Source organism: Oryzias latipes, chromosome 1 (assembly GCF_053564925.1).
Source record: "Oryzias latipes strain Hd-rR chromosome 1, Olatipes_Hd-rR_3.1".
Lineage (NCBI taxonomy): Eukaryota > Metazoa > Chordata > Actinopteri > Beloniformes > Adrianichthyidae > Oryzias > Oryzias latipes.
In genome coordinates, this window is record NC_136237.1 from 13,568,931 (window position 1) to 13,595,995 (window position 27,065).

General features: G+C 39.6%; 1 protein-coding gene across 4 annotated transcripts; it reads right to left on the minus strand.

The window, feature by feature from the left end:
- Window positions 1–24,158, minus strand: LOC105357445 (E3 ubiquitin/ISG15 ligase TRIM25). 4 transcript variants are annotated; one of them, XM_078941973.1, is made up of 10 exons: window positions 23,470–24,158; window positions 20,144–20,239; window positions 17,561–17,641; window positions 16,418–16,570; window positions 11,130–11,289; window positions 10,453–10,491; window positions 8,399–8,470; window positions 7,064–7,141; window positions 3,453–3,521; window positions 2,993–3,373 (listed from the first exon to the last, which is right to left on the minus strand). In XM_078941973.1, exons 1-10 carry the CDS (start codon window positions 24,070–24,072, stop codon window positions 3,225–3,227), a joined length of 1,500 nt encoding a protein of 499 aa, XP_078798099.1. In that variant the 5' UTR covers window positions 24,073–24,158; the 3' UTR covers window positions 2,993–3,224. The 4 variants fall into 4 exon arrangements, with proteins under 4 accessions (XP_020555292.1, XP_011490689.2, XP_078798099.1 ...); XM_020699633.3 differs by having other exon boundaries at window positions 1–3,521; window positions 20,144–20,233; window positions 23,470–24,157; XM_011492387.4 differs by having other exon boundaries at window positions 1–3,521; window positions 23,470–24,156.
- Between the last annotated feature and the right edge of the window lie 2,907 nt (window positions 24,159–27,065).

The window sequence follows — 27,065 nt, forward strand, 5'->3', positions numbered from 1 at the left end:
AGACACTTTTATTTTTTTATTTTCCTCCACCTGGATCTGTCCCATGAGGTTTTTAACTTTGGCCATGATTTTAACAGCATAACATTCATGACTCTCCATTTTATTACATTTAACCACATTTCCAAAACGTGCCAGGAATTCATGAACTCCGTAGATCCCCTGATTTCCATCAAATGTTCATTTTCACTTCCAGCAGTACAGACTTTCCTCATGTCTACAATTTCACCATCTGACATTGAGGATTTTAGGCTTTTCTTAGAGGATCCACTCATGTTTGAACTAGAAGAGGCTGAGGGATTTACTTGTGTTTCTGACTGTGGGGTCTTTACCATGAGGTCTTCAGCTTTGGTAACATACATGGTCTTACTTTTTCCTCCAAGGTGCTTCATGGTGATTAAGTCGTGTTCAAGGGCTTGACTTGGCGTGATTCTGTTTTGAGGATTGACTTCCAGCATGCTCTTGAGAAGGTCAATGAAAGCTTTGCGGTCATCAACATCATGGTCTTCAAACATATCCCGATGATTCATGAATCATTGCATTAAGCTTTGTCACATGATCTTTTTCCACTCGTTCCCCTGTTGTTTCTGTGTATTCATCTGGTGTGCAGAGTCTCCAGGCGCCGTTGTCCCTACTGAAAAAGGCTGCTTTGTACTTTGCCTTATGGAGAACTTCAGCTTCTGGTAAACCAAATATCTGCACCATAGCTCGTATTGTTTCATATTCTGTATTTGATGGAAAGGGATAATCTCCAAAGTAAACACAGGCCAACACCATTCCAAGTGCCCACATGTCAAGGTTTTCATCCAAAGGGAGACCCAGGATGACCCTTAGGTGGTCTGAATGGAGTTACTTGGATTTCGATTCGCGTTGTAAGTTTCTTTGTCTCTACAGCCAGACCAAAGTCTATGAGTTTTACATAAACTGAATCTGGATCCGCAAACATAATGTTGTCCAATTTTATGTCACAGTGTGCCACACCGATACTTTTGAGCACTTTGAGAGCCTTAAGCAATTGCTGAGCAATAGGTCTGATTACACACAGGTGGGTCAGAGTACACGAAACCTGGTTGTACCTATCAAACAAGCTTATGTCTAAGAGTTCGTACACTATGCATGTCATATTTTGAAATGTGAAGCATTTATACATCTTAATCAGGTTGTTCTCATCAGTTTCATCATTTCACACTCTTTCTGTCTTGCCCTGGAAGCTTTCAGGATTTTAACAGCATAACATTCAGGACTCCCCAATTTAATACATTTGGCCACTTTTCTCTTCTCTTTCTTTTGTCTCCCAGGAATTCCTGAACTTCATAGATCCCCTGATTTCCATCCAAATAATGGCCTTCCATCAGCTTAAAGACTTCAGTTTTTCTATTTCTTTTTCTAGACATTTTTTCTTTAAGTCTGTTTTTTTTCAGATCGTCTGTCAGTTTTAAAGATTTAAAGAGTTTGCCAATGACCATCTTGATGATCCAGAGGAATCATGGGAGAAAAATTGAACTTTTTGGTCCATTCGGCGTGTTTGGAGGAGCATCATCCCAAGAACACCACACCCACAGTGAAGCACGGGGGTGGAAGCATCATGCTCTGGGGGGGCTTTTCTGCACAGGGGACAGGACGACTGCACTGTATTAAGCAGAGGATGAACGGGACTCTGTATTGTGAGATATTGGGCAAAATCCTCCTAACCTCAGTCAGAGCGTTGAAGATGGGTCGTGGCTGGGTCTTTCAGCATGACATTGACCCGAAGCACACAGCCAAGAAAACCAAGATGTGGTTCCGTAAGAAGCATATCAAGGTTCTGAAGTGGCCTAGCCAGTCTCCAGACCTAAATCCAATAGAGAATCTTTGGAGGGAGCTGAAACTCCGTGTTGCTCAGCGACAGCCCAGAACCCTGAAAGATCTAGAGAAGATCTGTTTGGAGGAGTGGGCCAAAATCCCTGCTGCAGTGTGTAGAAACCTAGTGAAGAAACTACAGGAACCGTTTGACCTCTGTAATTGTTAACAAAGGTGTACCAAATATTAAAGTTGTTTAACCCAAGTGATCAAATACTTATTTGTCACAGTAATATACAAATAAATTGTTTAGAAAATTGTACAACGTGATTTCTGAATGTTTCTTCATATTCTGTCTCTCACTGTGGAAATGCACATATGATGAAAATTTTAGAACCCTCCATGTTTTCTAAGTGGGAAAACTAGCTGAATCACAGGGTGATCAAATACTTATTGACCTCACTGTAACTACCCCGTGCCGGTCCCCATCCCGCATAAAATTACAGGGCCAGGAAGGGCATCCGGCATAGAAATCTTTGCCAAACAACCTATGGCCACCCCTACATAGATGTGTAGAAAGGTTAACAACATGAACAAAAAAAGAGCACTTGTTAAACTGTTTAGAAGAATCAGGACCAATGAAAAGTTGCATCACAATTCTCATTCTCAAGTTATTGATCTAAAGCCTTTTGTAACATTTCATACTGGTTAAGTGATCCGTCATTCATCTTAGTGTATTCAATGATTAAGGCAAGCCTTAGATGCATAGCCACAATGTACTAGTAATAGGCTGCATATGGACATTTTCTATATTTCAAGACATGAAAACAGCACAAACGAGTCAAAGCAAAATGAAATTTAGCACGTCCTTTCAGGCACTTAGATGCTGCAGTTCATCACAGCTGAAATGCTCTGAAACGTTACCGTCATAAGGAGAAACAAAGATAAGTGCACTATAGTTGACCAGAGACCACTTTAACCCCATCAAACACCTGTATATATCCATTATATATTTATAGGCTATTTTGTGGTTTGAAAAAGCGGCAATAAATCTGGGCCACAGATTTATGAATAAAAATTAGTTTGGGAAAGAACAAAATATATCTTATTTCCTCTTTTTTTCCTTGCATCTGCTACTGACATGATTAGTCCTTCTGCAAATTGATGCGAGCTCACAGGAAAACTGGTGGCTTTGGTTCATTTTGCAGTGGCTGCCTCACGAGGGCAGATCAGCAGGGTAGAGTCCAGATCCAGCCGGAAAGCTGGGTACAATGGCTGAGAGAAGGTGGACTGAAATGTGTGCAGCAGCAACACTGTGTCTGACAAACTGTAGAAGGACAAGGCCCCTCTCTGGCGCTCCAGAAACACGCCAATCCTGGGACAGGGAGGTGCTGCCACTGTGGTCTTGCGGTTGTCGTGCCACGCCGCATATCCCGCATGCGAACACCTTAGGCGCCAGGAGTTTTTGTTGCGTCCAAGAAGGCAGGGCTTTCCACCGCCTTTGCGCCCGATTGCTTGGTAGGTGACGCCGATGTCGACCCAACCTCCGCCCCTCCACTCCACCTCCCAGTAGCTGGCTTCACCAAACTGTCCTTCCCTGCACAACACCTGGGCCATCGAGTCAAAGCGGGAAGGGTGATAGGGGTATGGCTGTGTGTCCTCACCACAGTGCACACCTTGAGGATTCTCCAGAAGGACCAGAGTTGGGTACGCTGTATCTGGGTTCAGTGACAGGTGACATGAATCTGACAAAACATTTAAAGAGCAGAAAAAGAACATCATTATGATTAATGGAGAACTGGTTCTTGATTGTTTTTACTTGTACAGCATCAAAGACAAGAAAAGAGGAATTTATTTGTTTTAAACTGTTAAACAAGCTGAAACATTTTTGTTGTTTCTCTTTATGATACCATATTTACATTTTGCTTGAAAATAGCAACTGAAATGAAAACTAAGAGTGGCTGTAAAGGATCGTAGGCTGCATCTTAAGAAGACCGCAGGAGTGTCTTGCACTTCTATTGTGGCTTGTGCTGCAACCTTAAGGAACGTCATGAAAATGGAACGCACCATTGTTGAGCGTGTGGAAGTGTATCATGAATTATTTGTTAGGATGAGTTAAAAGCACTTTCACATGATTGTTGGGTATGGAATAACAATAGGATAATGAACAGTGATAATCTACACCTAAAAAAGAAGTTTCAGTAACATAGCCCAAATGTTCTATCACTGTAGTGGCTTCTTTGAAATGTTTTGCTTCATCATTTAGACAAAAACAAGCAATAAGAGGGGAAATCTCTCTCTGAACTTATTCTTTATTTAGCCTAATGTTACACACACATATATATATATAGCTTTCCTTGCCAACTCCTGCGTGGTGGGCTGCTTGTCTGGGCCCGAAGGGGCTTTCCAGGGGTGGGGCCCTGTCCTTGGGCCCCAAGGTACGGCTATTCTTCTGGTGGGCTGGAGCTTGCATTCTCCGTGCTCCTTGGTGTTGGGGGCCCCTGTAGCGGTCCTGCTGGCCCTGGTCTGGGTGGCTGATATGGGTTGGCCGGCGGGCGGATTTCCTCAATCTGCTATCCTGTGTGAGTGTCTGGGGGGTCCTTGCCTTTGACAGAGGTGACCGGGCACTGGACCTCTTTTTATATTCCATCATCCACCACAGTAGAACAGTAGAAAGGTGTTAGCTCACCTTTGTACAAATAGTATGCATGATGGAATGACACATACAGTATTTGTTCGTTTGCATAGGTATGTGTGTGTGTTATATCTGAATTGTCTACATGTTGACTTGTATGTGTGTGAAGATCTATGGAGCCAACAGGTATGTTTGTAACATTTGAGTGTGTCTGTGGACAAGCCCTGGTCTTTGTACTAACTTCTACACCTCCAGCAACTTTTTGGTTTTTGATTCTACCCCCTTCCTAATGGAACGGGCAATTTAAACTAATGCGCGCAGTAGCAAATAAAAAAAAAACAAAGTTTACCACAGAGACATGAAAATGTAATAATTCCCCTGTGTTTTCAAACTGTCTGCGGTGATGACATGAGCGTGTTTTTGTGGATGAAACGTGAGCGCTTGAGTGAGTGGAAACAGCGAAACTATGACTGCACAGTTGTTTTTTCTTAGTGAGGATTTTGGCAGTGCAGTGACTGACATTTATGAATTTATAACTTCAGTTTGTCGCATCATAACCAAGCAAAGTCCAATAATCGCGGGTTTTAATTCAGAGCGATCATCCCGTGATCTTGTTCATACTAATGTTGGCTGGTTTTGATCTTTGAACTAGAGCTGTGACGTGTGGGATTTTTGGTGATGAACCAGCAGGGGAAGCGGTGTCGCGATTAACCGCTGCCCCCCCCAAATAAAAATAAAATAAAAACACAAAATCCCCCGGCGGCCGCATCGGAAATAAATACAATTACAACGTACTATTCTGCGCTGTGTCATGTCTAGGACTAGGAGGAAGGAGCGCACACACGTGTGTTGGGGGTGCGTGTTGATTCTCGAGGTGCACGCGCGAGGCTTCACCTGTGCTCTCTGGTATAGACATCTTCTCAGAATATTATATATTGCCCAGTGGCCCGGTAGCCATGAAGCCTGACACCCAGAATGCGGGGCAGGAGGTTCCGCCTTTGTTTATACAGACACGTAATTTCGCGCTGGACAAAATAGTTCCCAAACAAAACATGTAGAGATATTGATTGAAATCTAACAGCGCACGTTCATGTTTGGTGTTACGGAGTGAAGGAGAACAGTAATAACCCCCCCAACACAAAATCCTCCGGCGGGCGGCCGTGTCGCGCACTCAAGAACGCACGCAACTTGTAATGGAAATGAATACAATGAAAATTAATAATTAGAACGCAGTAAATGTGTCGTATTTCCTCGCAAGACAGAAACTTCTGTTGTAGAATGAGGATGTGTTTGTGTTTCTGAAACCGCACAAGTGTGTGTGTGTGAGAAGAGGGAGCGCGTGCCGCGTGCAGCTCTAAGAGGCAGTGACAGCCGCGCGTGGCATAGGCGTGGCGCAGGCGTGGCGCAGGGAGTGAAGGAGAAGAGTGATAAAAGGTTTGCCCCAGAAAGCCTTGAAGTCTAAACACAGGACTAGCAGAAAAAGTAAATTATCGGCAAAGATGAATGTGTTTAATGTGTTTATTATAGTTCCATCACGCACCATATGCAAAAAAAACAAAAAACAACATTTAATAACCAGCCCTTATAAATGTGAACAAGGTTTAAAATAAAACTACAGAGGATCACCACTCCGGAAGTGAAAAAAAATTGTCCAATTGTGGAAAATTTATATTACTATGAATAGCATACTAAGGAAAAAGTAAAAACATTTAATTTAACATGCAATAAGAGCACCATCATAAAAGTAATTCACATCAAGTTACTCAGGACCTGTCTCATAATGTAACGAAAGAAGAATTGGCCAAAATACACTTTTCTCATGTTAATGGATGTGAAGTTCTTAGAAATATTGATGGTATTTTGTTTTGACATATTCAATCTTATTGCTGTAGGTACGACATACCACAAATGCAGTATTTTGCTTTTAAACAAACATAGTTACAATACCATTTCAACTTTGGCCTAGTTTTCTTGTGCCATATTTTTATGAAAGCACTTTTTTGAGTTAATGTCAAAATATGTTTAAAAAGCTATTTGACCTGCTGTTTGTGAACTAAATAACATTTCAGATATATTGGAAATGTTTTTGCATTTCTTTGCAATAGAGTTCGCGTTATAGTTCATGATGGCACAGTTGTTAAGAAGAAAACTTCAAATTGGCCCTTCATGCTGTAAACGTTGCTAACCCCTGCTCTACAGGCTCACTGGAAGTCTACGGTCCACCTGCGTGGCCCGTACAGGCTTACCTATTTTACACCTGCAGACAGCCCATATTTACCAGTAAATATGTTTGACTTTACAATTACCGGTACGAAGCCCATTGAGACGACTGTTGTTGTTAATTTGGGCTATACACATAAAATTAAATTGAAAATTGAATTTAAGTACAGTCATGACTACTTAAACCAACAACAATAGAGGTCTTTGGGATTTTGGCTTTTTGAAACCAGTGGGCCTTTCCCATTTGGAATGTAAAGGAGCATGTGGTCGCTCAGTCCAGTTCTCTTATATAGTCAATGGACAGAACTCTAACACCAGTAAAAATAAATAAATAAATAAAAGAAAAAAAAAGAAAATACACACAAACATAAATCAGATCAGGTGAAATAGCAAATCGTTTTTTATTGGCCATGTTTGAGTAAATGTACTTACATCTGAGTAATGAAACCCTCATTCTCTGATCTGACGGCTGCAGGAACAAAGTAGACAAAGGAAACGAGAGCGGTCCCGCTGTGAAAGAATAACAACACAAAAAAGTGTAGGGGAAAATTTCACACATGTAGTCTTTTTTTTACAACATGCAGAACTGTTTGTGAGTGAAAAAGAAAACCTGAATTATATAGGGCTGGGTTTCACCAATAATTTCCAGAAGCGATTCAGTTTTATTCACCAGAGCATGGATCGATTCGATTCACAATTTTTTTATTCCTTGGATCCAGTCGATTCAATTCAGTACAATTTTGAATTTACACGGTTTACACATTTAGACATATTTGTATCAAAATATAATAATAATCTATATGTTTTGAAGATATTTATATTAATCTGATACAGTTCACATACCATAAAATGTATTTGTGAAATTATAAACTACTGAGATTGTTAACACCATACAGTGCTACATGGTTTCAAAAGGAGAAGCTTCAACAAAAATCCGCTTTGTGTCGGATTGTTCAGGCTTCCACGGCGTGCGTTAATTTCTGATAATGCTCACTTCGTCTGCCATTATTCCTTACTTAATCTGTTTTTTCAGTCTGTTGGCTAAGACATGAGTGAATAACTTATGACCAACATTCAATAAAGTAATTTGATTCAAACTGTCAATAACAGATTTGTCTTTGTTTGGTTTAGGTATTAATAATATTAGTATTTGTTTCATAGTTGTCAGAAGTGAATTATTCAATATACTTTCCTTTAAAGTTTCAAATACTTAATCTCTAATATTATTGCAGAAAATTGTGAATATAAATTTGTTTAAAATTGCTCTTGCAAAAACAAAAAAATGTTTTTTTATGAATGAAAGTTTATAAAAAAAACTTTTTTTTAATTAATTTTTTTGTGAGGTTTAATGAAATTGCATTTTAATAAACTGGATGGAAAGACAACTTCACCTTAAAAGTTTTTCTGCTTCAATTATTACAAAAAATGCATGCAAGATTGTGGAGAGACAGTACATTGATAGAGTACAGAGTTTCGCTTTTGTACAAATTTCTGGTTGCTAGTGTGCCTTGTGATTTTTGTCAATGAAAAAGAGGACCTTGGCTCTAAAAAAGTTAAAAAACACTGCATTTGGTCACCGGAAAAGGAAAGCCACAAAAAATTGATCTCTACCTTAATGGATCAATTATTGATTTATTAAGCTTGGATCGATTTAGAACGATTAATCGATTTTATCAACCCAGCCCTAAAATAAATGATAGTGAGTTTTCCGATGCTTCATCTCAAAGCGCCACTTCAGGGGAAATTACAAAGACCTGCTTCACTCACCTCCGCTGCTGAGTGGACCTGGGGGGTGAAACTGCAGTTGCTGAGGCTTTAAGTTTTCCCCTCTGTGGCCACCTTTCCAGAACAAGACAAAGCAGTGTACTGATTTAGCGCTTTGCTATAAGGCTCCAAGCACCATGCCCTCCCCTTTCCTTTTAAATGATGCCACATTTAAAAAGGATTATGAATTTGTAAGATGAGGTACATGGATGTATGGAGGTACATGCAATTAGAACATTTTCCAAATCTTCTTTGCCATTGTTCATGCTTTAGTCACAACTGCCCTTATAGGCCTACAGTTGAAAAATGGGTAAACCTGTACAGGGCCCGAAATGGTAAGGTCGCAGACAGATCGGTGAGTCTGTATGGCCAAGAGGTTCAGGTGTTTCTACGGGTATGGTGGGAGTGCCAAGTCAAAGCGAACACCTAAACAACACTTAAGGATAAATAATGGTGAAGAAGGTGAGATGCAGGCGTCGCAAATGTCCCCAAATCCTTTGAGCTATGCAAGGGATTTGTAAAATAATCATTTAATGGATTAATGAGAGAATAAATAGGCAAACTTGTATGGGGTTTGCCTATTTTTTGCCTGCAGTATGTGGCAGTGAGGGCAGTTGTGGCTAAGGCTTTACTAATGAGTACCGTCACCTGTATGAAACACCTCCCCTTACAGGCCAACCCCTGTACAGGTACATTTGACTTTATGCCATTAAAGCTATTAACAATATTTCTGATCTTTTGCAACCCAAGGGTGGTAAGAAACAGCGCCTGGTTTGAGCAGAGCCCCGGCTGCAGTGGTCAACTACACCCTGCTCCATGTTTGATCTGGATAAGGTCTGTCTGATGCTACGTTCACACCGCCCTCGGCAATGCGGGTCAAAGCGAACACTTTCATTTAAAAGTGTATTTAAACGCCAATTTCAGGCTTCCGCATGTAAAACTTTAGTGTTCACATGCAACTACACAAGTTTTTAAGTCAGTTTTAATTCGTATAAAACGCACAGCCACTGAACGACTGTTGAAAGTTAAACCAGTTGAACTTTGACCAATTGGGGACGTGGATGTAGTAGTGACGTAAGGGTAGCGTAATTATTAAACCATGGAAGTATCAATCATTTGAAGAGGGGTTATGAAAGAGAAATTAATACCTGCAGTTAATTTTATGACACCAAGTATTTCATATATCGGAATAGAGCTGTGAAAAAGAAAATGCCTGGAGCGAGATTTGCACTGCTTCTACATTTTACACCAAGACTCGTCCAACTGTAAGCATATCTGCTAGTATCGGGTGACGAAAGTCCAGCGTGAACAACATATTCTAAAACCGCGATCATAAACCCATGCTCAACGTCTTGTTGAATGTGCATCACATGCCTGGAGTAAACGTAGCATGACAGGAAAGCTTCCAGCTGGTGTTCCAGCCATAGTCACCAAAACAGCCACAAATGCTGGTTGAAGAATCAGATGCTATCCCACAACCAACCGGGCCGGCAAACCTCCAAGGCCCCCCTTTCTGTGACTCAAGCTTAAAAGAACAATACGTTTTATATTATTTTTATATTCAATCCATCAAACAAAAATTAGTGGCAGAAAAAGCAGAGAAGAAAATTTGGCAAATGTAGCTCTCGGCTCCCTGCTTCAGGTTCCTACTTTCAAACAAATAAAATTGCAAAAACATCTGGGTTGAATGTTAGCATTAAGGTTTTCCCCAGTAAAGTGTTATCTTTGGAGAAAACAACAGCTTGTTCCATTTCTTTGGTGTGACCAATGGGGATCAAACTTTTCAGGAATGTGGCCATTTTCATCATTACTTCAGATGACAAACGTCTGTAGTCTTCAAAAGTCTACATGACACAAGTATTTTAACCAGAGAGGTTGGAAAATCTGTAGGTCGAGTGGGTTGCAGTGAGGCGCACAGTGTTGTGTCAGTCAACGCACTGTCAGTGGTGTCATTAATAATTAACCATCTGCAGTCCTTCAGTGTTAGAAGAGATGTCAGGAGCTCATACAAGACTCTGGCAGAAGGTTGGTGTGCTGTTGTGTATCGTCTTTCTTACCTTTTACACATTCTCTGCCGGAGACCCAGTTCTCACTAACTACAGGGTATAAACATGAGAAGGAAATCTGAGTGAGCAACAGTTCTGCTAATTTGAAGAGTTTCAAAGCCAACAGTATTTCATCGGTCAGAATGGCAGCATTTGGAGTTCAGAAAATGAGCTTGTGTGTCGGAACTAGGTGTCAAATTATCGTGTTAATCATGATTAATGATGTTCATTATCATAAATTAATGGGGTACGTAGAGGGCTGCTCACATTGGATGTAAACTGTGAAATAAACTACTGTATGTTGATATATGTACTGTGGTATTATTAAGAAGAACTATTTTTGGTTTGCTCAGAAGGGTTCCTATTATTTTTAGGTGTTAAATTACAGTTCTCTGGACCATTTTTCTTATTTGTTTGAGATTGAAAATAACACCCCTTGGTGATGTAAAAGTACAATTTGTAAGTCTGTTATAATAGAAAATGTTCATAAAGCCCATTTAAAATTGTATTTTGATCTTTTACTGTGCCACAATGTCACAATTTTAAATGAAAATACCTCAAAATTAAGCTTTTCACAGCAATCAATAGGTTAGACTAAAAAATACATTTAATTAATTAATTACAGAGTACAAATTAATAGCACTAGTCAGAAAATTTGGAATATTCCCAAATCTTTTGTGTTTGTGTACCTGCATAACTGATCTTGTCCACCTCCTCCATGCAGACCTCTTCTACGCGGCTGCGCAAGTTTCCCAGTGCTCTTCTAGCTCCGCTAAAGGCTTCCGTGGGGAGGCTGATGACGGCGCAGGGCTGATCAGCGGTGGGAGGGACGCGGAGAAGTGAAGCCATCTGAGCCCATTAAGACACAGGGTGGAGAATGCATCATGAACTGGTCTCTGCCTCCCTCATCAATCCTTTGAACAACTGAATTTGAAAAAAAAGCACTTGGACAGCTTCTGTCTATTTTCCACTGCTGATTCATAATTTCCTATCAGTCACTCTTCCTGACCCTCTATCCTCCACTCATCAGCATTCCTGGATCTTTGTGAGCACACTCTCTGGTGAGTTCCTAAAGCCCCAATGTTTAGCTAAGGTGCTACCTGTCTTAACTTCCCAGGAGAATTTAATTGTCTGAAATGATGGAGTCACTTGAAATAATAAATCATAAGAATATCAAAAACATAAAAAAAGCTGGAAAAAAAACTTGAAATAAAAAAACTTGAAAATGTTAAAGCACATGATGCTTAAAACCACTTATGCACGCACCCAGTATACGGAGAAAAGGAATTGTGAGCCAAAACAAACAAACAAACAAACAAAATAAAAAGACAACATAACAGAAGGAAAAGCCATCAAAAAGCAACAAATGGGTCCAAAATCTCTTAAGGGGTTAACATTTTTTTATTTCAAAATCCATTAATGGAGCCAAAATACACATGTCTGGAATATCCAATGGAAGTTTTGAAATTATTATGGGATGGCCACAGGACCTACGGCTTGGTGGCCATATTGTGGCACTGTGTGAAATTTGGTGATTTTCACATTTTTTGCAAAATGGTAATAGAACACTTGTTCCCACCATCTTTGCAAAATTTAAAGACACACTTCCAGGTTAAGTCTACAACCACGACTAAAGTTTTTATTATCTCTGACCTCAGGAAGAGACTGCAATCTTGAATAAAAACAAAAAAACAAACACCTTCAGTGCAAATTTAGTAGGGGTGTAGGGAAAAATCAATTCTGTGATATATCACTATATTTCTATGGCAATATTTGCATCGATTCAAAGTACTGACAGGACGATTTATTTATTGAATTATTTATGGGCATCCTTCAGCGTGTGACTCTTGTTTTTTTTACTTAAACCCTGACCACTAGTTGGTAGCACAGCACACTGAGCCTCTTTGAGCAGCACTGCATCGCACAAACAACTATAAGATTTCAGCTAGAACAAGCTTGTTTTGTTGTTATGAGATGTGCACTACTTAGTTTTTACTTAGGATGGGTACCGAACAGATCTCTGTGCCATGTTGCTGCCAGTATCATATTAAAACATGGATTGCTGTGCTATGTAGCGGGCTCAGATGAGAATGAGTAAAGCACTGCAGCTGCGCAGCGGCAAATGCACTTTATTCCCTCAATCATACTTTTAGAACATTATTGGTTAAGGCACATTCATTCTATTTTTTTTCTTATACTGAAAAATATTTGTTGTGGAAATTGTACAATGTTGACTGTTCCCTTTAAGAACAAATATTTCTTAATTTACCAAAATAAAAGCACTATGAATTTGCTTGGGTAAAAGCAACTTGTATATTAGATACAGTTGCAGTGGTTACCATTGCGATAATTAAATAAAATGAATTTTACCATTTTATTACAATGAAAGGCATATTAATATTTAGGTAGCAGTTTTTTTCTTAGTCATACTCTTTAAAAAAAAGAAGAAGAAGAAAATGTGTCCCGGTAAATTATCGTAAAACGTATCGTATAGTGAGCCATGTGTTGGGACACATATCGTATCGCCAGACTCTTGCGAATACACACCCCTAAAATGTAATGTGTATTCAGACGTTGTTCTGGACCAAGTCTGCTTAATTTGGTCCGGGTCGAGTTCTGAACCTTTTCCCTTGGTCTGTAATCAGCCTGCCTTTTTACCCAATGTTTCTGTTTCAAACCAAAGCTTTTAAAACAAAAGCACATGACTAAAGATCTCTCTAGGAATTACCAGGGTGGGGCAAAGCATAAATATGATGATACTTACTCAGAAATTTGGGATTCTTTATTTTAATCTCTTAAAGGGCCTATACTATGCTTTTCTTAAGCCTTTCAGAGTAAACTCTATCCATATATATGATCATATATTACATTTGGCACATTAAAGAACAAATTATGTATAAAAGGAGTTATTTTCATGAACTCTTTTCCTACTTGGAAGTAAAATGATCTTGATCTCTGAAGCACTGCTTTGCGTTATTATGTTCTGATTAGCACTGGCTGAGAGCATTTCTTTTCTCTTTGAAGCATCAATCTTTGTATCAAAAATTTTCTTCACTTTCATGCGGATCATTTTCCTGGAGACATGGGCACCTTTCCGTATTTGCTCAATAATCCACGTTAAACGCATTTCTTCTAATTTGTCTCACACTTTCTTTGCATCTCCACCAGGAAATCGTTTGCTCCCATTTCTGCAGCCATCTTCTCAGTACCACCCATCTGCTTGTGCCATTCTAGGCTATGTTTAGGATCCACCGTTAAATGTCATGCAGATTCTTCATCAGAATATTCTTTGGCGTTTGCCACCAAACGAAGTTTAAATGCTAAATCGAATGAGTGCTTATTGGCCATCGCTGCACTGTCTCACAATATAAATACCACAGACATCCGGCGTCTGTACAACTGTGCACGACCTGAGGGGAGGGGGGTGTCTTAAAGTAGCCCAGACACTATTAGAGACAGGCAACTGTTTGCTCCACAGAGAAAGTGGATGTGTGTGTTAGCCTGGGGCCTTTGCTGGCACTGCAGACTGTTCCTAGAAGGGGCTGTTCCCATTTGTCTACATAAGCTTGTGAGAACCCGCTTGTTTTTGTGGGTTGGGAGGGACTGGTGCTTTAAGCGCAGGTTTTTAGAGGAATACTCAGAAATAGGTGAATGAATCTAAATACAGCTTTGGGGTTGTTTATAGTCAGGAATGAACATTATAATACACTTAAAAGTTGATTTTGCATTTATAGGCCCTTTAAGACCTGGCATCAACAAATGCAGACGTGACATTTTGGTTTTATTACCACAGTAGTTACTTCTGCTCAACTGGGACCCTGTCGAGAAATGAAAAATAATCAGGTCTTAAGGGGTTAAATTCCTCCTGCAGCATCTCATAGCTGTCTCCGTCTGTCGGCAGCAGGAGAGTGCTGCTTTAATTAAAAAGAAACGTCTTTTTTCTGTTAAAAAGCCATTGTGGGTTGTTGTTTACATTAACACAACCCAATAGAGACACTTGCTGTCAGTTTGAAATGTTTTTTTTAAATATCTTTTTGTTCTTTAACACATGAACAAAGCTAGAAACATTGAAACTATACATAGAAAGACACAGAAAAAGAAAAACTCAATATAAGGAGGTACATAGAGTCTGTCAGGTTGAGATTTTTCTCCTTCAAGGAAACTGAATACAAAGTTCACTATACGTCATAACCATTTTTTGTCTTGTACATTACCCATTTTTCCTAGTTCTTTAAAAATTGTTCTTCCTTCATTTTTAGTTTGTAGGTAAGTTTCTCCATTGTTTGTGTGTTGGTGCTTCAGCCTTCTGCCGGTTCTTAGTTCTGGCTTTGTTTGCTACCACAAGAAAAGCTTTTACTAGATTTTTAGTCCGTTTTATATACAGTTCCTAGTAAGTAACCTAGATATGTCACCAGACAATTTCGGGGTATCTTGTACCTAAGCGTTTACATATAGATAATTGGATGGAGTCCCAAAAGAGCATTATTATCTCACATTTCCAAAAAATATGTGTTTGGTTTGAATCCTTGTCCGTACAAATTCTCCAGCAAAGTTGCTGTGTTTTGATTAGCTTGCCCTTGATTTGTGGTGTTATACAATATCTAATTTGTTTTTTCATGCAAATTCTCACCATTTTAGTGACTGCATAGTGATTTGGTGAACTTTCCACGTATCTTCCCACATCTACTCTGAAATTTTTTTTCCAAATCATTTTCTCACTTTGCTCTGACATATATATATCTGACTCCCTTTTTGATTCCATTAGGTGCTTATATAAAACGGATACAACCTTAGGAATATTTTCACTGCAAGTCCATATAAATGTCTTAATTATTGGGCATATTTTGTGTTACTCTATTTTGATTCGCTTTTCATAGTAGTCTTGCATTTGCATTTATCTGAAAAGGTCTTGGTTTATTAGATCATATGTCTATAAGTGCCTAAAATTCTCTAATTTCGCCTTTCTTTTTTATTTTGCACATGTTTGAATCTGTGGTCAATTTGTGCAGGTCTAAATTCGTCATCATATGCTAACCATTTCAGCAATCCGAGTTCTTTACCCAATTTTAGTTGTTTTATAACAGAATACCATTTCTCGTGGGTATATAATGTTATTGGATTTAGATCTAAAATAAATCTAAAATAAATCTTGATACAAGTTTATCCCATTTTTAGAATTGGGATTGTGGGATGTCTACTGGTAGAGCTAAAGACAAGTAAAGGAAGTGTGGCAGTATATTCATTTTTATAATATTTATTCTTTCACTTAAACCTAGTGTACATGTGGACTATCTTTCTATGTCTTTCCTGATATTGTCATTTGTACATTCATAGTTATCTTGATACGGTTTTGTTGGGTCTTTAGGTATATTCACCCCCAAGTACACTGGTGTTTTGGCTTTCCATTTTATTTTCCATTCCTTTACGCCTTGATTTGCAAAGCAATTAAACATGAGTATCTGAGTTTTATTTATATTTATTTTATATCCGGAGCACTGACCAAATCTATCAAAAATCGTCATCAAATTACCAAATGATTTGACCGGATCCAATAAATATACCATTATGTCCTCGGCGAACAAGCCAATGGTATGTACCTGTCCGCTGATGTACCTTCCTGTTATCCAAGTGTCCTGTTTCACAATTTGGGCAAGTGGTTCAATATAAAGGGCAAAGAGTACAGGGCTAAAGCAACAGCCATGTCTAGTTCCCCTTCCTAGACTGAATCTATTTGTGAGGGAGCCGTTGATTTTAATTCTACCAGTATGTTTGTAATAAAGAGAACTGATACACTTAATTGATTTTTCATTGAATACAAATTTCTTCAATGTTATATATAGAAATTCCCAATTAACTCTATCAAATGCCTTTTCGGCATCTAAACTTCAGGCAGCTGTTAATTACAAGTGTAATTCCGCCTTTTCTATTAAACCAATTGTATCCCTTATATTCCACCTCCTTTCTTCTTTTTTCTTACCTGTAAGTACTGTGTGTTGTCCTCAGTTTGTAGCAGCTCCTCGATTTCCTCATTTCTTCTCTTAAGATCCAGAAGGTCTTTCTCCAGCAGCTCTATGTCCCGTTTGGCTCTTCCTATGGTCAGGCGCTCTTTTGCCTCCAAAACTGCTTTTACCTGAGACAAAGGTTCAAATAAAACATTTTTGCAACAACAGTAAAGGCCTTCTTGTCTTCTTACATTTCTTCAGATTTCTGGAGTATCCAAAATTTTATTTCTTGGAAGGTTAGTTTATTTTTTATTTGTTAGCTGTATGTGCACATATTAAGAAAGATGCGTCAGAGAGCAAAACCAGCTTTTTTCCCTTTTATGCAGATAACCAGTTTGCAAGTTTATCTAAAGAATTGATGCTGACTGACAGCTGCTGGACATTTCTCAGTCACAGAACAACATTAGGGATATTTTTCTTTGGCTATTGCCAGAAGACATTACTGAGGACAAGAGTTGTAGGAACAGAATTCTATGGTCAGCTCTTGCTTGAAAAAATGGCCACACCATTTTTAACACAGATATAAGGTCAACTTATGCATAATTACACGCGGATTACATGATATAAATAATACATTTAAACAAAGAGGGAAAACGGTTTGTTCCAACCATGATGATCGACTTTCTTCTGTATGCATCCGCCTAGTGGTTGTTTGGTGAACTGACTTGGCCCCAACTCTTTAGTTTTTAAACCTGCCTTAAACAGCATCTAAAAGAGTTGGCCCTGTTAGGTGCAACTTCATACATGTATAAAACACTAAAGACCCTTGTTAGAATAGCTTTTAGCACAAAACAGTAAAAAAAAAAAAAAAAAAAAAAAAAAACTCATTCACATCACTAAGAGATAAATCTTTTAACCAACGTAATATAACAAAAAGCTATAGAATGTAATTTACTTATTCTGTTTGTATCGTAACCTTTTTTATTTCAGGCATGGTTATTGTAAAACTCTGCATTAAAAAATTTATTTATTTAAGGCTGTAAGATGGGTTCCTTTTGTTCAATGCTTTTCCTTTTCCTTTGCGATATCTACAGATGGGATAAAAAAAAAACTAAGAAGGTTGTTTCTCGGTAATAGCTGCAACGGCAACATTTTTTTTTTAAAATCAGGACTAGTACCTCAGTTTTGGTTTTCTCCAAGCGCAGAGCCATTTCACAAAACAGAGCTTCACTGTCCTCCAGAACCAGTGACGCAGACACCTAAACACAACAAAAAGAAATTCAAATGTTCAACTAAACCAAGAGCAGCACCTTCAATGATCAACCAAACAGTCAGATCCCATGTGTGACATGTGCAACAACCTATTCTAGATGTGTTTTAGTATTCATTGTATGAGAATGAGAACAAGGTCATTTCAGTTTGGTTCATTCATGCATAGATGCATAATTTCCTAGACATAAAAAAAGGTTTATTTACAAAGGACAAGGAAAAGTCAGTCTGAATTTCTAATATAATAGAAGAGCTGCAGGTTAGATGAAACAAAGAAGATGATGATCCAGGAAAGAAGTAAAGCTTTCATTAAAGATGGGCTGATTTGGAGAAAAAGGGGGGCACTGATGGCAGTTTTAACAGTGGGACCATAACAACTCCTAAAAGGTCAAATGTAAATGTTTAATTCATTAAATCCATCAGTGTGGCGGCATTCAGAATTTTCATGTTAAATTGAGTGTTTTGTTTAACAATGAAACACACAACTATGTATACATTAATGTTTCCACCATTGACTGTATATAAGAAGTGGACAGAGTAAATGTGACATCACCAATAGAAAATGGCTTACTTCCAGTTTCAACAAAATGAAGTCAATTTTGTCATCATTTTTTTTACAATACAGTTATCACCATGTTGGAGTCAGACAATGTCAGTAAGCAGTGATTGCTCCAAGTCAGTCTGAGTCATTGATTCTATGGCAACCACTCTCGCCAGTCAGGAGTGAGCTTGTTAGTCCACATCTCTATCACTTAAAGCGGGCTTTGAAAATCTCTCAAACATTGAACAATTTTAATTGAGGCATCTGATTTGCCAGTTTATACCTTGAATAACTAGCTGTTTATTTCTCAATGGAAGACAATTGGATTTTGGCTTCTTGGAGCCAGCCGGTACCGTATTTTCAGACTATAAGTCGTGGTTTCTTTGCTTAGTTTTGCCAGGGGGCGTGACTTGTACTCAGGAGTGGCTTGTATGTGATTTTTAAAAATATTGGCTCATATATTAAATATTTTCCCACTAACTGGTTGCCCTTTAGTGGTTGTTTTCCGCTAACCACCACTACAGGGCACTGTGGGTGTGTATCAGTATCTGCTACAGACAGCAACAAAGAAGCACCTGATCTTTTTCCTTCTGAACGAACGAACGTTCATAACATAACATAACATACCATAACATACCATAACATACCATAACATACCATACATACATACATACACACATACATACATACTCCGTCCTCAGACTTATTCAGTCATAAAACTGGGATTACAAAGACACAGAAGTACAGCCGAAAGTGCAGTCAATCAGATGCTGGCTCCTGCAGTACAAGGTAAAGACCGTAGTAAAAAATATATAATACTGAATGATCTCATCAAACCAGACATGGAGACATGCTTACCAATGCTTTTAAAGAGCTCTTCAAAAATTTTTTTTACATGATCTCTCAATGCCATCTGTGACTTCCATGCATTGTTAATGAAAAACGGAGTCCATGCTTCCATGTGCCTATAAAGGCTAAAAACTTGACGACAGCTTCTCCCACACCCGTCTGGAGCGTCAAGTTTATGAACAGATTTTTGGACAAGCATTGAGCATCAAATTTGACAACCGTCAAAAGAGCTGAATCTGGTTTGGTGTAAACACAGCATTACACCAAGCTTGGTGGATGATTTCATAAGCATTGCACTTTTCCCCCAAAAGTTCGACCTATACTCCAGAGCGACTTGCATGTTTTTTCGTCTTTAATATGCATCTTTTGGCTCCTGCGATTTATACTCCAGAAAATACAGTCCTCCCTATTTAGAAAATGAGGGGGGAGGTGTCACTCAGTCCAGTTCTCTTATAACGTAAATGGCTGCTAGAAGGAAAGCTTTGGTGAAACTCTTTATGCTCCAGCTTTATAAATGTTGTTAATGAATTCACTTTATAATTTTGTTTTCATAAAACAGCCTGCAAGCACTTTAGATGCCCTAAATCCAACTCAAAATGACAAAAATGATAAATTGCAATCTTGATCGTAAATAAGGAAAAAAGTTAGTGAACAAAATTGGTGAATGACTTCTTATGCCAAATAAGGATAAATTATTCAAATCAAATTAATGATTTGGAATTATTGATTTTCTCATTCACCAAATTTTTCATAATAAAACCTGCTGCATGTCAGCTCAGCCAAAACCATAACAGAGGCAGAGTTTCCTTCTTTCCTGGGGGAGAAGATGTTTGGTGAAGGTCCTTGATGATTGTTTTCCAGGTAAATTCCTTGTGTACCTGTTGATTTCTCAGACTCATTAATTAGACAAACAATGGTTACAAAATAGATGATCTTCTTCCTGGAACTTTCTCACTTTGAAAGGAATTGGGAGTTCTTGGAAACCTTTCCCCAATGACATAGTGGGTTCAAAGAACCACTCAATTAACAAAGAAGGTTGGTGATCGTCTTGATGTTTGTGTGTGTGTGTGTGTGTGTGTGTGTGTATGGAGGACAGATGCACCTTAAAGGAGTCCAAGCTCTGCTGAGTCTCTTCCAGCTCTCTCTCCACAGTCCGGATCTGGCCTTTGACCGTCCTCTGACTCTCCTGCAGCTGCAGCTGACAAACAGAAAATGTTGACATCAGCCATTCCTATGATTTACATTTAAAAAAATGGAAGAGGGAGGGAATTCCGAATCTAAATTAACTATTTGAAGTGGAACAATTAAAAAGTATATTTGTTTGACCATATGCTGACAAAGACTTTAATTTTTTTTTCCATTTAGATTCCTAGCAAAGTTATGACTCAAGTCTTACTCCTATCATCTTTTGATCTATTTTAAAAGTGTTTCCAGGCTCCTATACATATAATCTTTTGTAGCTAAAATTAAAAAGGGTTGTTTTCTAGGACATGGTTTCTAAAGAGCAGCAGTAGTTCATTAGAAATTTGCCTTTGAGTTATGGGTGGGACTGTTTGCGTTGAATAAGCTTGCCCTGGATCTCTTCATCCATCTGTTTACATTCTCTCCACTGGCTTACAGCCAAACTTTTCCAACTGCATTTTTTCGTTTGATCCTGATACCCAGAAATGCAATTTTAGGATTAAGTTTTTTATAGGTCTCCTCCATCATGAAAAAAATTATACAAAAACATGTTAAGGCCCGTACACACTGGGACGAATATTCGCCAGCCGTTTTTCGCCACGTTTTTTGTGTTCACACCCAGGCGATTTTCGCTGACGATGAGCCGAGCGAACATGCAATTTCATTCCCTGACATTGGATGGCGCTTAATGTAAGTAAATCAGAAATACCCCCTGTACGCAAGGTGGCGCTGCGCAACTTTATGCTTCTTAAAGTCACTTTTCACTCAGAAGGAGAGAGCAAGTATTTACACGCTTGTCAGAATCAAAAAAAGAAAACATGAATATTTCCAGCACCAGTAGCTCTAGCTCCAGTTCCAGCGATGAAGAAATTATTGTTTTGTTGAATGATGAAAGACGCCGGAAAAGACGTCGATTTTGGGTACATCCCATAGTTACGAGAAGAGAAGAACAGGGGGAGTTTTATCGACTGGTACAAGAGTTGAAAATGTGTCATGAGCGTTTTCGGGGATATTTTAGATTTTCCGTCAGTGAGTGCATCTTCTTCGTCTTATTTCTTCGCGGCAGTGTAGACGCTACTTGGCGTATATCTTCTTCGCCGTGACGTATGTGTGCTCAGTAAGACAGTTTGTGTTTGAGCACCCCCAAGTTGTGTTTTACTGTAACTTCAAAAGCTCCAGACACGTGTGCAAAAGCGCCATTCTCATTGGTCGTATAGTTTTTGACGCAGCGCGTCAAACCAAAAAAGCGAACCCGAAGCGTTTTCTAAAAAATGACGCTTTGACGCGTGGCGTTTTTCGCGTCGGTGTGCACACTCACATTGGTGCCCTTTGTTTAGTCACAAGGCGTTAAACGTTAGCGAATATCGCACGCGAAATTCGTCCCGGTGTGTACGGGCCTTTACAATCATCAAAACACAATTTTAGTCTGAGTGGGTTTTTAAGATTTTAAAATAAGGAGATAAAAGCTTTAGCAGCCAATGTCGGCAAAAAAAAAACCCAACAACATTTAAGGTCCCTTAACTGTTAGTCACTAATATACTGATGTACGTATTAATGTGAAGTAATTTCGAAATCTTCAGAGGTTTTTTGCGGGAAATGGTTTCCGTCACTCTTTAAAGGAATTTATTTGTAAACAAACGAAGCCCTTGGTACCTGTCAATTTACACTCCAGAGCGACTTGCATGTTTTTTTGTCTTTATTATGCATCTTTTGGCTCCTGCGATTTATACTCCATAAAATACAGTCCTCCCTATTTGGAACGTGGTGGTGGTGGGGGGGTGTCACTCAGTCCAGTTTTCTTATAAAGTAAAAGGCTGCTAGAAGGAAAGCTTTGGTGAAACTCTTTATGCTCCAGCTTTTTAAATGTTGTTTTATGAATTCACTTTATAATTTTGTTTTCATAAAACAGCCTGCCAGCACTTTAGATGCCCTAAATCCAACTCAAAATGACAAAAATGATAAATTGCAATCTTGATCGTAAATAAGGACAAAAGTTAGTGAACAAAATTGGTGAATGACTTCTTATGCCAAATAAGGATAAATTATTCAAATTAAATTAATGATTTGGAATTATTGTTTTTCTCATTCACCAAATGTTTCATAATAAAACCTGCTGCATGTCAGCTCAGCCAAAACCATAACAGAGGCAGAGTTTCCTTCTTTCCTGGGGGTGAAGATGTTTGATGAAGGTCCTTGATAATTGTTTTCCAGGTAAATTCCTTGTGTACTTGTTGATTTCTCAGACTCATTAATTAGACAAACAATGGTTTCAAAATCTTCTTCCTGGAACTTTCTCACTGTGAAAGGAATTGGGAGTTCTTTGAAACCTTTCCCCAATGACATAGTGGGTTCAAAGAACCACTGAATTAACAAAGAAGGTTGGTGATCGTCTTGATGTTTGTGTGTGTGCGTGAGAAAGACGAATGCACCTTGAAGGAGCCTTGAGTTATGGTTGGGACTGTTGGCGTTGAATAAGCCTGCCCTGGATCTCTTCATCCATCTGTGTAACCCTTGTGCTATCCTAGGCACTTTAACATTGGGAGTTGGGTCATCTAGACCCACTAGACAGTGCCCTGAACCTTTTTTCTTCAATGATTTGTGATCTTCACTGGTGTCCATGGATTACATGAAATCCTCTTCACCTTGTCGTGGTAGGGAGAACACGTCAATGTAAGGGTGGGGTCTTAGGATAACACAAGGTTTAAAATCTCCACTGGCTTACAGCCCCCAACCCAAGGTGCAAGGAGCAATACTGGAGCTATTCAGCCACACAGTTTTGATCCAGATTCCAGCTCAGATGGAAAAAAACAAAGACCTACTTTGATCTATTTGTCTGCAAGTAGATGCATCAGAATGGAGCAGAACAGGAAACATCTAGTCTGCTGATTGTAGTTTCTACATTACAAACAAAAAGCTTTTTCCAACTGCGTTTTTTCGTTTGCTCCTGATACCCAGAAAAGCAATTTTAGGATTAAGTTTTTATATGTCTTCTCCATCATGTGGAAATGGTACAAGAACATGTTAAAATCATCAAAACACAATGTTAGTCTGAGTTGGTCTTTAAGATTTTAAAATGAGATACGTTTTAGTAGCCAATGCCCTTAACTTTTAGTCACTAATATAGTACTGATGCATGTACGCATTTATGTGAAGTAATTTTGAAATCTTGGGGGTTTTCTATTGCGGGAATTGGTTTCCGTCACTCTTTGAAGTTATTTATTTGTAAACAAACGAAGTCCTCGGTACCTGTCTCCGGGCCTTCAGCGCCTCGCCGCTGCGTTCCTCCTCCTGGTCTGCCTCACACAGTGGGCAGCTCCCGCTCCACGCAGCCGCGGGTTTTTCCTCGGTTCCTCTCCCCGGAGGCTCCAGACCCAGCCGGTGTTCAGCGCACAGTCTGTCCGCCAGACTCTCCACCGCGGCCACGAGCTTGTGCCGCCGTAGAGTACCGAGCTGGTGGTGCGGTAGCGCATGGAGGTTGCAGAAGGACGCCAGGCAGACCAGGCACGACACACGGGCCCTCACCTTGCTTTCCGGCGGGCAGAAGTCGCACGGAACTTCTCCGGCTCCTCCCAGGAAGAGCTCCGGCGCTCCCGGCGAGTCGCTCTGCGCCTTAAGTTTCTCGAGAACCTCCGCCAGCACTGTGTTCCTCCGCAGCACTGGCCGGGGGCTGAAGGTCTCCCGGCACTGGGGGCACTGGTACCGGGTAGGTTCCGACTGGTCCCAGTAGTTGTTGATGCACAACATGCAGTAGGTGTGTCCACACAGGATCGACACCGGCTCCTGCAGGAGGTCCAGGCAGATAGGACACTTGAACTGACTTTCAGCCACGGAGATGTTCGCCACAGCCATTCTGGCGGAGAGCCTTTCGCATTTGTGTGATTCCACTCATGAAATGACTCTTTACAAATCTCGATTGAGTTTTAGTGAGGAGGAGGAGGAGGAGGAGGAGGAGGAGGAGGAGGAGGAGGAGGAGGAGGAGGAGGAGGAGGAGGAGGAGGAGGAGTCATACCGCTGTGTCAATCACTTAAACGTCCTCATAGGTATTGCACTCAGTGCTGCCCCACAGGCTTTTTTCCCGAACATATTTTACTAGCAGGTGTAATGGAACATTTTTACAAAGATTGGATTTATATAATAGTTTGTGGTTACTGATAGGATACGATTCATAGTTGATATTGGTTTATTTCGAACAATCCAATTCCCTGACCTAAAATCTACTCAAGACATCTTTTTTTTTTAAATTGTCCTTTCCAACAGCTGAGCAAACAGATGAGAGCTGAAGGCCTTTTGTGTTGGACATATGTTACTTTTACAACAGGGGATTATGAGTCCTCTGAAACACAAGATGTATATTTAAATAAACCTCTTTTCTAATTTATACCAAAGTTTATTCTTATTACCGTAAATTCCAGACTATAAAGCGCACCTGATTACAAGCTGCACCCACCCATTTTCACGTGAGGAACTACTTTCATACATACACAAACCACATCAGAGCACAAGCCGCATGTATTAGGCAACATTTTAGTCCTGACAAATATGAGGTTCCATTTGTGCCAAAAATATCAAAATGTGTTTTTGCGTCTACTGTTATGTCTTTGGTCCATTGTCTATGTCCACTGATCGTGTTTTTGCGTCCACTGTCTATGCTTTGGGCTCATTGTCTATGTCTATTGAACGAGTTCATTTTACATTGGTTCATGTCTATGTATTACTAAGCAATATCTTCTGCATGCCCATGATTCTTTGATTATTACTTTGTATTAACTTTGTGATGTATATGCTTGCTTTATCCTTAAACTTTATCTTTGTCATTGTCCTTATCCCATGTCGTCTAACTACGGCGTCAGGAAGATCCTTAGCAACCGTTGCTAGTGTCGTTTGCTACGTCGTCTCGCCATGTCGTCAGGAAGATCCTTAGCAACCGTTGCTAGTGTCGTCTGCTACGTCGTTTCACGTGTCGTCAGGAAGATCCTTAGCAACCGTTGCTAGTGTCGTTTGCTACGTTCTTTCACCATGTCGTGTCCTTAGATCTTGCTGTATTTCAAATTTTGCAAAGGTCGTCAGAGAAGTCTTTTGTACGGTCGATAAATTGTTTCCCGTATTATCACGGAACAAAACACTTTAAAAAAAAAAAAAAACCTTTATTGACAATCCTGCAAACGCGCACTGCCAGAAAGGGGGGGGGGGGGGGTACAGCGTACAACGGTTTCACGTTCCCGTTTAAAGTTATTTAGAGTATGGCTTTAATTTAATCTTGTGATGAAACTATTATTTCAAATTATTTTGAAAAATGACTGATCTTTATAAAATATGTTGTTACAAATCTGATGGATAAACGAGGATCAGACGGACTAATAAGAGCCTTATGTGGTCCCGAGTGCGCCATCTCATGGTCACATAAATAGATTAAAAAGAAAAGCTCAAAAACCAGTCAGTTTTCGACTGTTATATTCATAATTAGTGACTCGACCCACTAAAATTTGAGAAGGTAACTCATCAAAGATATTTTAAAGGCCTCCTTGCAAGGCCCCCGTAAATCGTTCAGCGGCAAAAAAAATAAATATTGCCATGGACTAATGACTTGAGGGTTTATTTCTGAACAAATACATTAAATCAACACCAATGTGTTTGTAATTTTATTATTAATAAATCAACCACGTTTTTCATGATCAGAACACAGCACATTCATAAATAGTCTTCGTAAAATGTTCATATTTATTATGTGTCATTCTCCGCGTTAAATAGAAGTAGTTCGCCTCCAGATCAGGTGGTGGCGGTAATGCGCCACTTTGTTTTCGTTTCAAGCGTTGTATGCATGCCCCCCCCCCCCCTTTCTGGCAATACGCGTTTGAGGGAATATCAAAATAAAGTTCATCTTAAAAACGTGTTGTCATGGTTAACCCTGACGTCTGCTTTGATAAACATTTCTTTTTCGTTCCGTGGTAGTACAGGAAAAAATTTACCGGCCTTACAAAGGACTTTTCTGACGACTTTGGCAAAATTTGAAAAACGAGAACATCTAACGACAAAACACGGGGAAACGTCGTAGCTAACGACAGTAGCAAACACCCTAGCTAACGACAGTAGCTAACGACAGTAGCTATCGACAGTAGCTATCGACAGTAGCTATCGACAGTAGCTATCGACAGTAGCAACGGTTGCTAAGTCCTGACGACAAAGTGAGACGACCAAAGACATAGACAGTGGACACAAAAACAGATTTTTGGCACAAATGGAACCTCATAGACAAATCCCATCCTGACTCCCAGAGTAAGTGTAATTCATTTGCACTCAGTGGGTGGAGTCAGCTTTGACTCAGGCTCATGTATTTGAGTACACAACCATTTGCCAAACAGCATGGACCTCTATTCTGTTCACAAGTTCCTCAGTTATGTTTTTTTTTATTTTATTTAATTTTTTTTAGTTTTTTTTACTTATTGACAATCTAGGTATCATACATAAAATTACAAACAGTAACCATATAATCAACATTACATCCCTCAGTTATCATGAGGAAATTTACATCTGCGATTCCCCATTTCCCATGAGTCTTAGGGGCTAAAGGCGGGGCCAACGCCCGGCTCGACACACTGTTGTACGTGTTTAAGAATGAGCAAGTATCAGCAGTGCATGGAGGAGTGAACGGGAACAGCTCTCCTTCCGCTTGTGTCGCGGCAGCGTTATGGGAGTAACAGGGCTGGTTAAAAAAACACCAGTAAAATAAAGCAGCCTCTGCGCTCTGTGCTCCCGCGCGCTCCTTGTCTCCCCTTCCTATCTTCTCCGACAGCTCTGGCCTCCAAGGAGGAGCGCTTCGTCCCCATTGCGCCGGTGGACGGAGC